The sequence below is a fragment of the Ictidomys tridecemlineatus genome, chromosome 7 (assembly GCF_052094955.1).
Source record: "Ictidomys tridecemlineatus isolate mIctTri1 chromosome 7, mIctTri1.hap1, whole genome shotgun sequence".
Taxonomy (NCBI): Eukaryota; Metazoa; Chordata; class Mammalia; order Rodentia; family Sciuridae; genus Ictidomys; species Ictidomys tridecemlineatus.
In genome coordinates, this window is record NC_135483.1 from 135,329,994 (window position 1) to 135,343,253 (window position 13,260).

General features: G+C 33.5%; 1 protein-coding gene across 4 annotated transcripts in view; it reads right to left on the reverse strand.

Annotated features, from left to right (window-relative positions):
- The window catches only part of Scn1a (sodium voltage-gated channel alpha subunit 1), a 150,437-nt gene that overhangs the window by 59,914 nt on the left and 77,263 nt on the right, over positions 1–13,260 (reverse strand). For all 4 annotated transcript variants that reach the window (XM_078017523.1, XM_078017522.1, XM_078017524.1 and 1 more), the window contains exons 3-7: positions 7,378–7,498; positions 4,833–4,920; positions 2,988–3,116; positions 1,229–1,320; positions 133–402 (exon numbers count right to left, since the gene is read on the reverse strand). In XM_078017523.1, the coding sequence (XP_077873649.1) occupies positions 133–402; positions 1,229–1,320; positions 2,988–3,116; positions 4,833–4,920; positions 7,378–7,498 (700 nt within the window). The remainder of the gene's footprint in view (positions 1–132; positions 403–1,228; positions 1,321–2,987; positions 3,117–4,832; positions 4,921–7,377; positions 7,499–13,260) is intronic.

Below are 13,260 nucleotides of genomic sequence, written 5' to 3' on the forward strand. Positions count from 1 at the left end.
TTTTAAGTAATTTTATTAAGTAATTTCCAAAAAGTTTACTACCACTTACATGATCCTTTTTAATTACCCATGCCTAGATAAAAGGCAGATCAAACAATGAAAAGAATAAATATACATATCAGCAATTCTTACTTTCATCTTGAATGTATGATTTCCAGTCAAACTCAAATAAAGTCTCATTTACAAGTGTGCCATTGTTATTCACAGTTATGTTCCTCTCTATAGTATGCTCCTCCAGAGAGGCATTCGTGGGAGGCCACTGTACACATTTATTCCTCAGGTTGCCCATGAAGAGCTGCAGGCCTATCAGTGCAAACACGCTGAGGCAGAACACAGTCAGGATCATGACATCGGAGAGCTTCTTCACGGACTGGATCAGGGCCCCCACGATGGTCTTCAGGCCTGAAAGAAGGAAGCCCATTATCATGAAGACTTAGCACATCTAGAATAACAAAAGCTTCACACAACAATATTCTTAAAAATGTAGAGTGTGTTAAAGTCTGCAGTGGTAGAAAAGGGCGACACTTCATGGTAGGTGATAGCTTATGGAGATGAACCGCAGAAAAGTAATGATCCAAACAATGAAATTTAATCCACATTGCATTAGGATGAAAGAAAATAGCAGAAGCTTCATGGTCTTCAGGAAGTCTCCATTAAGGAAAGGGTCTTGATTTTTTACTCCTTGCTCTTGAAACTTGGCCACATTTTCATTAGGGTCAGTTGTCCATTTTATAAACAAATGTCTTGAATAAATACGTTTAAATTTCAAGCAGGAAAGGTTTTGCTGGAAACTGGAGGTGGCTTAGAGTATAAGTTCACTTTAACATAAATCCTCCACTCAGATTCACACTATTCTTTTTATCATATTGCTTGTCTTTTGTTAGCAAAAAGAAGATTTTTATTGCTTACATATAGGCATCAGTGGTTATACTGGATAAGAAACTGAAAATTGACATATTCAACAGGGAATAATTCCTCAGTAAAACTGATAAGACAAAAATATAACATCTCTAAGCGCAAATCATACAGACTGTATATTATAGTGTCATGCAAGAAATTGTTTAGCTCCATGGCTGGAAAAAAAAAACTTATATTCAGAAAAGGAGAATATTTTTCTGTGAAATGCCCTACTTGTAATTTTTGATTTTCTATAATGTTGAATGTGAAGCAAACAGGCAGACGCTGACAAACACAATGGTACCCCCTGAGTGTTGAACCTTATTCTCACCTGGAATGACTGAGATTGTTTTCAATGCTCGGAGGACTCTGAATGTTCTCAACGCTGAGACATTGCCCAGGTCCACAAACTCTGTTACATATCTGCAGTAGGGGAGTTCACACACAGACACAGTAACAAGACACAAAGAAAGAGTTGTAGATACAAGGAGTCTACACTTCACCTTAATCACTCCTTACTTGCAATTACAAAAATAATTTTCAAAGTTCTCAAGATTCTTAAATTAAAATCATCTACATTTATGTTTACAAATTCTGCTACAAACCTGTGGAATAAAACCAGAGTTACTCAAGACTTAAGCAGGATTCATGTTGCTTGTTTGGGTCTTTTATAAAGACCTTCAAGATGATTTTAAATAATAAATATTGTAAGTAGCAAATTAGACATTGGAGTCTATCACTGTAGTTTTATTTTCATAATTTAAGATCATTAACTAAATTTAAATTTTATAAGGTATTCACCCTGTTGTCCTTTTGAAAGCTATGTAATCAGCATCTGTGTAAATTAGAATTAAATGCAAAGAAATAAACCTTGGCTGTGATTTTGGGATTTCATTTAGAAAAAGAGTGAAGTCCCAAAGTTAGGTATGAAAAGGCAGATTGCTTCATTGTCTTTATCTACAAGATAAGGTTTTTCTAGTGCAACGTTTAAACAAAAGTTAGGCAAATTAGTAATGATATTTTATGGGGCTCAATACTGCTCCTGCCATTATTGCTATTTCATTCTCAAGAAACAGAAGTATCAATATGCATTTTTTTGCACTGTGGCTAGAGGGTGTGGTGAAGATTTGGATCATCTTGCTCAGAGATGAAAGTAAGACCAGACAGGCAGCATTTGGAGCTCTGAGTATATTGCTGTCCCTTCTCTTCCTCATCTGCACCATATTACACCTTCTATAGGTCAAGAGAATCAACTCCCAAAGGCAGGATGAGGGCATGAGGTTTGTTGGTTGGTCCACTGTTCTCCACATACCATGTCACTTATTGTGAATGGCTTTCCAATACTTGTTGGGTTCTCTTTCTAGGGAAGTTTATCACTAGAAAGTTTACCAATAGGAATGCAGAAATAGTTAACATTACTGAATATATATGGATAGGATACAAGGATAAGAAGGCTTGTGATGCGAGTGAAGGAAGAGATGAAGGAGGCAATAAAGAGAAAAGATAGAAAAGGAGTCAAAAGAGAAATAGAGGTAGAGAGAATATGTCTGTATATAAAGCCATAAATACCCATTTATTGATAAAATAATAATAATTTATTAATTCATATTATATCAAATGCCTTCTTTTAACTGGTTAGTTTAATTTTCAGAGTACTTGGATACTAGTATATATTTACTTTTTATTATTTTATCAAACTAAGAAATAAAGGTATGGAGAGTATATAAAATTGATAAGATAAGTTTATGGAACCAGTAGAATTGTCTGTCCCTATAATTATTTCAAATCGTTTTGCAAAGACATATTATAAATACGCTTGTGCTTTTATATTTTGGGGGCATTGGTATGTATGTGGAAGAAAGGCAGATATGAAATTTGATGTGAAAGTTTTATTTCCAACTATTGAAAAGCCTTCAAGCTATAGTGAAATATCACTTATACTTCTATGGTGCTAACTTAAGATCCAGAGCTTAAATGTATAAGTCATGCCAACATATTCTAAATACTAAATCAACTTTATTTTTTTAAAACTGTAGTACTAATGGAAATCCCAACTATATTCTCTTTGAAGTTTCAAAAAAGGCACTTACGCAAATGTAATAACAGTGAAATCAAGCCAGTTCCATGGATCTCGGAGGAAAGTAAAGTCTTCTAAACAGAAGCCCCTTGCAATAATTTTTATAAGTGATTCAAAGGTATATATTCCTGTGAAAGTGTACCTAGAAACAAGCATCCAAAGAAGAACTGATAGAGTAATAGTTTTCTTTCAGAGCATATTAACTTCTTATACCTCTGTCAGTAGAACAGATGAATACTAAAAACAAGAAAATATGCAGCTTGATTTTATTTTTGAAGAAATAAGACATAGTGGTAACTTTAAATTCAACTCTCTAACATATGAAGAGGTGTTTTTAAAGTGTCCTATGAGCAGTGTGAGAAATACATGCCATGTAAAATTCAAATCTAGCTACTGCCTGACATGTCCTAGTATTGATAAAAATGAATAGAGTCTCCTGAGAAGCAGCGTGGTTTCATGATGGAGTAGCCAATCAATAATGTTGCAGTATAGAAGGATTTTCTCTTAGAAGATAAAACAATAACAACAACAACAAAAAAAACCCCTCAACTTCCAGGATATTTTAAGAATAAGAAGACATTGATAAATCAGCAAGTCTAACATTTTCTCTTTCTTCAAGATAGGCTAACTTTCATGGATAAAGACTTCATTAAAATCAAAGGATATAATTCTTGGGTTATATGAGGTGAAAATTTACTCTGGAAGAAAATTTGGTGATCATTCAAAAACTTGGATGTTTCCAGTGTTTAAAATGTCTATTCAGAAACAGCAGTTTGAAAGTAGCAAAAGATCACAAAAACTAAATAATCAAAGACCTGTGGATTTTAAACTTGTTAGCTTCAATGCTTTAGGAATTCTTTTTATAAAAAGTTCACTATTTTCTCCAGACTCTCCATTTTCTTATTGGCTCCACCTTGGACCTATCCAGGAAGGGAAGATGCACTTGGAAACACCTCTGTATTGGTAAGAGAAGTGGCCCTGGAGTAACAAGGATTTCAATAGGGAGCGTGGGCAGGTACAGCAGCCAGGACTGGAGCAGCATGGATTGCACTTAGCCCACAGCTGGGCTTTCTGCCCTCGAGGGATATCCCAGAGAGAGAGATAGCAATTATATTAGTAATGCTGCCAGTTTTTTTTTTTAAATACTACCCTAACTTTCACCTCCATTAGTTTAGCTTTCAGTTCAACTAATTCAAATTTTAAAGTTGTACAATCGTGAAATTTTGGAATTTTTTTTTTTTTTAAAGTCAGTTTTTTGATGACCTCGCTTGAACTGATTGATATTGGTCTGACATGGCTGACAGAATTGAAAACTCCTGAGGTTCATCATGGTCTCCTTATGGCATTTATAACTTGCTCTTAATTCTAAATCACTGTATAAATCCCTTACCTTCCAATTTTTCAATAACATAATAATATTCAAATTCTCTTTTAAAGTTACCACAGTGGTATATTTGTTGCTCAATTTAAGTTTTTCTATATGTTCCATATGTGGGACAATGGGACAAAATGGGTATTATGGAATTGAACTGAACTCAAGATCCATCATATTGGACCTCTTCTGCAATTTCTTTCAACACATTTTCTCTGGACATGTTAATTCTACAGCAAAAAATGGTAAAATGTCCAAGAAAGATGGACTTCTAGTGACCATCAGACATAGGCAAAAGAGAAAGATGAAATCTAATACCAGCAAGTCTTCTTGTTGCATAAATGTGCCTAAAATGGCTTTAATACAAGTGTTCAATTTTATCTCAAAGATACATGAAGACATAATTCCAAAATCTGAAATTTTGTATATGTGTGTGTATATATATATATGTGTGTGTATACATATAAATATAGAATTCGAACTTACTCTACATTCTTTGTCCAGTCTGGAGGGTTACTCATTGTCATAAACACACAGTTTGTCAAAATAGTGCACATAATTAGCATGCTGAATAATGTAGGTTATTGTTAAGGAACACAAAAAACAAAATACAAATTTAACTAGTATATAAAACTAACATCAAAAAACCCTGACTATATTTCAACCAGTACTCAGTGATAAATATATCATGGGCAAGTCATCTAATCTCTTTAAATTTTAGTTCCTTCCTTCCTTCCTTCCTTCCTTCCTTCCTTCCTTCCTTCCTTCCTTCCTTCCTTCCTTCCTTCCTTCCTTCCTTTCTACCAGGGATTGAACTCAGGGACACTCGACTACTGAGCCACATCCCCAGCCCTATTTTGCGTTTTATTTAGAAACAGAGTCTCACTGAATTGCTTTGCACCTCACTTTTGCTGAGGCTGCCTTTGAACTCACAATCCTCCTCTCTCAGCCTCCCTAGTTACTGGGATTACAGGTGTGTGCTGTCATGCCCAGCAAACTTCATTTCTTTATCTGTACAATGTGAGTAATAATATCACCTTCACAGAATAGCTGTTTATGTTAAATGAAATAATGCATAAGAAGACATTATTGTATTGGTATAGGTGTTGGTTTTGCAAATATTATTGAACAAGTATATTCACTTCTCAGAAAACTTTGGTGGGAAGGCTTTCTGTGCCTTGTGGAGTTGCATATTATTTGAACAGAGAACATTAACTTGAACTAATTCTAATAGTTAATTTTTGAGGAAGAATACATGTCTGTAATATTGAAATTTCTTTAATACATGTCATCCAACATGTGAAAACATTTTTTGGTCAAAGACAGCATGATACTAAGTATTGGATTTTTCAGTTTTGACCAAGTTTCTACAAGTGCACAGCATTGGATAAGATGAAAAGTGAATATTCCTGAAGGTCAAGATTTAATATGATGTGAATGTAATTAAAATTCAACAAGGCAAAGTGACCTCAAGTGAGTCACTTATCCTTTCTGTGCTACTGAACCTCTCTGTGTCTCCACTTACTTTGATAAAGTGGAACTGATAATGAAGAGATTTCATCATTCTGGTGGGCAAGTTAAGTGAGTTAATGTGTGTGAAATGCTTGGAGCAGTGCCTGTATATAAGGAAAGATGCTCTAAGTGCTAGCTAAAACAAATAAGGAAGGCCTAATGGAGTTGCAGATGTGACAGGGACCTTAGAAAACAAGGACTCTTATCACACATTTAGAAATCAGAGAATTAAGGCCTATGCTCTAGAGAAATTAGATAACTTGGCCCAGGACTACAGAATGCAGGTTTTCTGTCTTCAGACACAATATTCTTTTCACTATAGTTTACTGCCCAAATGAAAAATTTCCATCAACTGAAAAAAAAAAAAAAAAAAGTTTACATCAAATGACCACATGATGGCACTAGGAATACAAACTAAGACATGAAACATAGAAGTGGAAAAACCCTGAACATGCAATTTTTAATTTCAAATATTTAAATTTTAATAATAGCATATTTATACCTCTTACAATCAGCTTAAAATAGAAGGGTATCTCAGTTGTGTTTTTTAGTTGTTGTTCTGTTTCACTGTTGTACTTTGTCTTGTTTCAGTTGCTGTAGCTCAAACTCAGAGCCTTGCCTGTAATTGTTAGGCAAGCTCTCTGCCTCTGAGCTACACTACCTTCAACCCAACCTTTTAGATTTTAGAATCTTTTTATTAAAATCAGATAGAATGGGCTTATGATAATTATAATAGTATATCTGTATTTGTTATTAACAGAACCACCAAATGAAACACAAAAAGGAATGGAGTTTTCATTGATAAATATCAACAGATGAATTTAGTTGCAGTGGATATTTTAAACCAGTAGGGAATCACAAAGCTAAACCTCCAAAGCATTTGGAAATATAATCTTAGTTATATTTAAAATATAATCTTTCATCAACTCCCAAAGTCTTTATTAAGCAACTAGTTTTAAATGACTAAATCATAATTCAGTGGCTTAAATTTGGAATTCAGCCAATATTTCAGTACTTTCTTTATAAAAATTATCAGTGAAGTTCAAGAATTAATTAAGTATTGATCAAGGTCTTCTGATATTCTTCTATGGAAATATATCTACAAGTTTATTCTACAGAATATTGAATTGTTTTAGAACATAGCTATGGCTGACCCCAACTCTGGAAGATTTCTTTATTATTATGTCATTATTCACTGAAAATTCTACACATCTTTCTACAAAGATGGTAAACATAAAGATAGATCTTTTGTACTAGATTTGTAGGGCTCAATAAATACAAGTGTTTTAGAAAGATAACAACTATACATACATATGTATACACATATGTAATGTTAAAGACTTTATAAGTTCCCATGACATCTGTGCTTAATCAACTTTAAGAATAAGACTTTTCTAACAAAAGATGCAAAATGAGAGTGATAAAAGCTGTAGAGTATGAGTAATTTAATTTTGTATTTAGCTATAAAGCATTTATAGATTATGTACAAACAGTTAACATTAATCACTTGAAAAAGGATATGAATGTACCAAAATCTTAATAGCTATTTTCCTAAGAGGATTGAAGGGAGTTAAAATGTACAGGGCAGAGGTGGCACTGAACCGGAAGATGGCCTTCCCTTTATTCAATACTATAAAAGTCTGTAAGACAGGAACACAACACAAAAGTATAAAAGTGTAAACAATTTCAACTTTATTACCTGTTTTCTGTTATTTTCTATAAGGAATAATTCCAATGTTGCACAAGAAATCAGGATGATCATAATTTATGATACGTACCATGAAGAGAAACTATTACTGGATCTCTTCACTAAAGAGGAAATTTGATGACATCACTTACCTTTTACCTAATACTTACCTGTAATTTTATTGTACATAGGAAATTTAGCCAAGATAATTTATTTATTTTCTTAATATTTTAAAAGTTTGATTTAAATGAAATTCTTAAATGGGTGAACGTTTCACTTTCATTCTAAAAGTCTTTAAGACACTAAATTCCTTTTATAGTGATTTCAGCTTTCCCAATTAAAATATCTTGAAAAATTAATCCTGTGGAATGCAAAATCATTCAATAGAGTCGATACTATTTTTGGAATAAAAATTTTGTTACCATCTTGCTTATAAAATAGACATTATCACTTTACTGGTAAATGAAAATAAAAGCAGTCACCCTCAAACACACTCTTGGATTAGATGGATCTGATCCAATAATTGATTTCTGGAGGCCAAGTTCCCTGGAGAGTGTCTGTTGACTGAGAGCGCTAAATTCTGTATTGGGATTTCTGAGTTAGCTGACACATTGAATTCTAACCCCAACTGACTTTATTGCATGTGATGATTTCTTTGCCCAGAAGAAAAGCTCAAAGTCCCCAAAGAACCCAGGATCCATGAATGTGAATGGAATTCCATTTCAAAACTAAGACTTATTTGATCACAATTGATAGTATGCAGAGAAAAAACTTTAAGAAGCAACATACAATAGTGTACAAAGGACTGTGACTCAGGGCTTTTAAAGGCACTTACTTATAGTCATGGCCAAAGGTAAGAGAAAGCTACTTTCTCTGTGAAGAACATATTATAGGAAGAGAATTTTAAGTTCGTTTATGTATCTATCTATCTATCTACCGCTCTATCTATCTATCTATCTATCTATCTATCTATCTATCTAATAACCCAGAACCTCATTCAAGTACTAAGACATTGAGCTACCAGGTCAGCTTTTTTTTTTAATGTAAATTCACCCACTCTCTAAAGCCTTGTTTTTAGCTTTAGGATGCATATCTGTATAGAGCCTATAATGACATAGCACTGTAACTTCATATTTATTTTCTAATAAGAACCTTTGAAAATGGTTTATTCTTCACATTTAGTCTTCAGGTCAGTAAGAGGTTTTACATTTCTTTTCCAACTATCATTTACAAATAGAATAAGATTTTCAAATGAGTAATTACTCCAACATATTTATGGAATTCCTCTTTGAAAATAGGACTTCCTAACTGGTTTTGGAAGAAATATCCCAAATCTGCCATGAAAGTATGGTCCCTCAACTAATGCTGGTCATTAAATTCAGCTGTGATAAGCTAAATACAAATATTTGAGAGTACAGCTTATTTAGAAACTTTTAAGACACTTTGATGATACTTTGTCTATTGAATCTAATAATTTAAAAAAGGAGGAGGTTGTAATTTGTATATCAGAGTTTCATATAGATTTTCTAAAAATTAATTTTACTGCATTTTATAGAAGAGACCTCCCTTTTGCAACAGTAGAGAATCTCCACTTGACACCCAACCTAACTACACTTCCTTTATTCTTTGTAAAGAAGTAAGTTCAGAAAACAAAAGAAAATTTCACCACAGAAAGTGAATTTACGGGGGCTGGTGATATAACTCAGGTGGTAGAGTGCTTGCCTCACATGCACAAGGTCCTGGGTTTAATCCCTAGCACCACATACACAAAAAATGTGTATTTACAATGTGTGTGTGTGTGTGTGTGTGTGTGTTCACCTGTGTGCAGCACTTAGTTTCTGTTTTCCTCTGATCCATTCAGTGCATTTGCCCCTAAGTGACATTGTGAAATCACCATAAATCATGAACAGACTTGTGGGATGCAAATACCTTTGCCCTAGGGAATATGAACATTCAAAGCCACAGAAGAGCAAAACTGAGCTAATTCTGGACTGTAGGGTCCACCTTTCACACCAACTGCAAATCTCCTTTCCTCAAAAACACCCCGAATAAAATCTGATAGAAATAATGGGGTCTAGAGTAGGAGAACCAGTAAAAATATGACACAGAATATATACTCTGAATCTAAGAATTTCCTCCTATCAGATGATATTATAAGATAACTTCGATTGATACAGTGGTACAAAGAGACAATGAAGAAGAAATTACAACCTCATAGGTGGCCCAAACCATGGACTGGAGGGTGAGGGTGCTCAAGGTGGTTCTGATGGTAGCTCATAGAGACTCCTGCTCCTTGACCACCCTCAGCCTAAACCAGGAGCATAGAAAATTCACCAAGAAAATAGAAATGAGGGAGAAGGCAGGGAAGCAAAAGGCAAAGGTGGAGAAGCCAAAGAATGGGTGGGAGAGAAAGAAAAGTTTGCCTTGAGCACTAAAAAGTCAAAGAGGCAGGACTAAGAAACTTACCAGAGAAGTGCCTGAAAAGGAAGTGTGAAGGGTTGGAATTCAAAATGGTAAATGTAATGAAAGCACTGTACCCCTAATGCTGACAGCTAATTTTCACCCCAAAGTTCTTTGGCAGATGAATTAATACTTAGACATAAAAGTTAAAGACCAATGGACATAATTATTAGTTGTTCAAGCCTTAGATGGAAACTTTTTACTGATTTGAGGATGTATTTTTTGTATGTATGTGTGTGTGTGTGTATATATATATATATCTCAAAATGTATAGGAGATTATTTTATAACCTGATATTCACATAACTTGTATGTGCATTGTGTAAATGTTTATAATTTGATTTTACAAATGGGCTAATGGTGTTCTACTACACAAAGTTTGTTCTGCTTTGATTTTTCACAAGATATACATATGGGCATGACATTTTTGCAAGAACTACCCAGGAGGTTGATGATAATGCCAACATTAACAGACAATGTTCATAGGATATTTTTCTGTGAGAGCTCTGCTTTTCAAATGTTGAAATGTATGTGTTTTTGTGCAAACTTCATGTTTTCCACTTTTTAGTGATCATGGGGTTATTTTCAGTAGACTCACAATAAAGCAAAACTTTATAGACTTGTATAGTAAATTGTATAGTAATTGTGTGTATAGTAATTCTATGTAGAATTTCAAATGTTATCATTTTATGTTAGTAAGTTCCATATGGAACTTCAAATTTACTATTTGTAACTGATTTGATGCTTATTCCCTCATCTATCGTTATCCATCCTCTTTACATTTTCTTACATAGCCAAGAAGTCAACCATTCAGTTTGTAGTGTTAAGAATTAACAAAAGGGGGGCTGGGGATGTGGCTCAAGCGGTAGTGCAATCGCCTGGTGTGTGCAGGGCACTAGGTTCCATCCTCAGCACCACATAAAAATAAAATAAAGATGTTGTGTCCACCGGAAAATAAATATTAAAAAATTCTCTCTCCCTAAAAAAAAAAAAAAAACAAACAAGAATTAACAAAAGGATTGTGTATCCAAGGAAACTCAGACACATTTTTCTCCAAATAGTGGTACTGATGGTTTTGAAGGATGAGGAGAGTCAGAAAGAAACATTGTTGGCCTGAGGATGTGGCTCAATTGGTAACGTGCTCTCCTGGCATGCGCGGGGTACTGGGTTCAATCCTCAGCACCACATAAAATAAAATAAAGATGTTGTGTCCACCGAAAACTGAAAAATAAATATTAAAAAATATTCTCTCTCTCCCTCTCTCTCTTAAAAAAATTAACACATTACTAATTAAAAAAAAGAACACTGTTTACTTACAACAAATGAGTAACTCCAGAATCTTAAAACATATGGACACTTGCCTTCTGCATTTTACACGTAGAAAAGAGCTCTAAGAGGGAAAAATCCAAAGACTAGCCAAGATATCACCATACATTAAACTATAAACAAATATTTTGTGACTTTAAGCAAATCAAGATTTTAAGAAATGTTTAATAGAGGATCAATTTTTTACTTTGAAAAATAATATATTAGGTGACATAGTAATATCTTAGCATCCCTTAAATCTACTTTGTGCATTTATACAATTCCTAAGAATAATTTGCATTGCATTTAGTCACTTCAGTACAAAAGAACAGTTCAAAATTGATGGAGAAGAAAAGGTAGATATAGTAGCATCTAGTTTGAATTAGGTTTCTCCTTATACTCTGCAGCTAATCTGAATGTTGACATGATGGTCCATTTACCAGCACCAACAGTGTGACTTTTAGTAAAATTCTGTCACATCATGACTATAATTAAAGTTTGTTCCTCAGTTCATCTATTATGGGGCTGAAACAAACATTTTAATTGCATTCTATAAAAGAACTATAAGAAATTCATGACACCATTTAACATATGAATAATTGTATGACTGAAAAAAGTTTGAAACATGGCTTTGTGACTGAATTCAAAAGTAGATTTAGTATGGGAAAAGTCACTTGACAGATATCTTTGCAGGAATCAACATTCACACATTAGGGGTTATCCTAGCTTGTCACATTTTTTAAAAATAAGTATAGTTGCTGAAATCAAATAACATTTATTGAATACCTATATGATACATTGCTACAAAGTATCATGAACCTGATTTTAAGTTCAATGCTGATTTTAATACAAAAGACGTATATGAACTGTTTAGCACAATGTTTGCACATTCCTGTGCTACCAACTAAAATAAAATAAAGTTATGCACATCATGACTAAGAAGTTTATAAGCTAAAGAATGCTCAACTACCTATACTAACAGAAGTAAATTAGAAAAATTAGTGGAAGTTTACTTAGATCAGCATTGTCCAAGAGAAATATAATGTGAAATACAAATCTGAGTTACAGATACCATTGTAAATTTTTTAAGTGCCACATGAAAATAAATTTGAACAATGCTTCCTTTAACCCACATATCCAAAATATTATCACTTGAGAATGAAACCAATATCAAAAATTATGAGTTACTTTACATCTTTTTTGTTGTTGTTGTTCCAAATCTTCTAAATCTGCCATGGCTGTCTTCACGTGCTCAATAGTCACATGTGTGACCTGTATCGAACAGCATAGACCCAGACCTCAGCCATTCACCCTTCAGCTAGGTCAGATTCTCTTTACCAACCTTGCCAAGTTAAAAATATTTCTTGCTTTAAAGAAAACACAAGGAAGTGGTTATGTGGAAAAACTGATAAGTACTGCTGGTAATCAACACTATAATGATCTGCAAAATATAAGTAGGATTTATCTTATTAAGAAGGCAGACCCTGGAGTCAGATGTGAGGTTCAAAAGTTGGCTCTGTTGTCTGTTAGAGTGAGATTTTAGACTTTAGTTTTCTGGGTCTCAGTTACCTCATTTGAGAAATGATAATAAATGTACTTAGTTGACAGAGATGTTGTGATTCCAATTCAATTGGTCAAATTTTGATGCATAGTATCTTGTATCATTTTTTAATTAAATAATGCAGATGATTCTGTAATAGCAGAGCTGTCAGTTTGTTTTTGTTAGGTAGTGATTTTTTTTAAAAATCACTAGTACTTGACCAAATTATCAATGGTTATATTGTATACAAGTATTAAAATCTTTTCCCTCAATCTAATTATATGGTCAATAAGGAAATAATTATGTTACAATAGTTTGACAGACATTACTTATAAAGCAATGCTTATTATGATCTGAAATCTTTTCCTGTATCTGGGTTTATAGATAGGGATTTGTTTATAATTTGTTGTC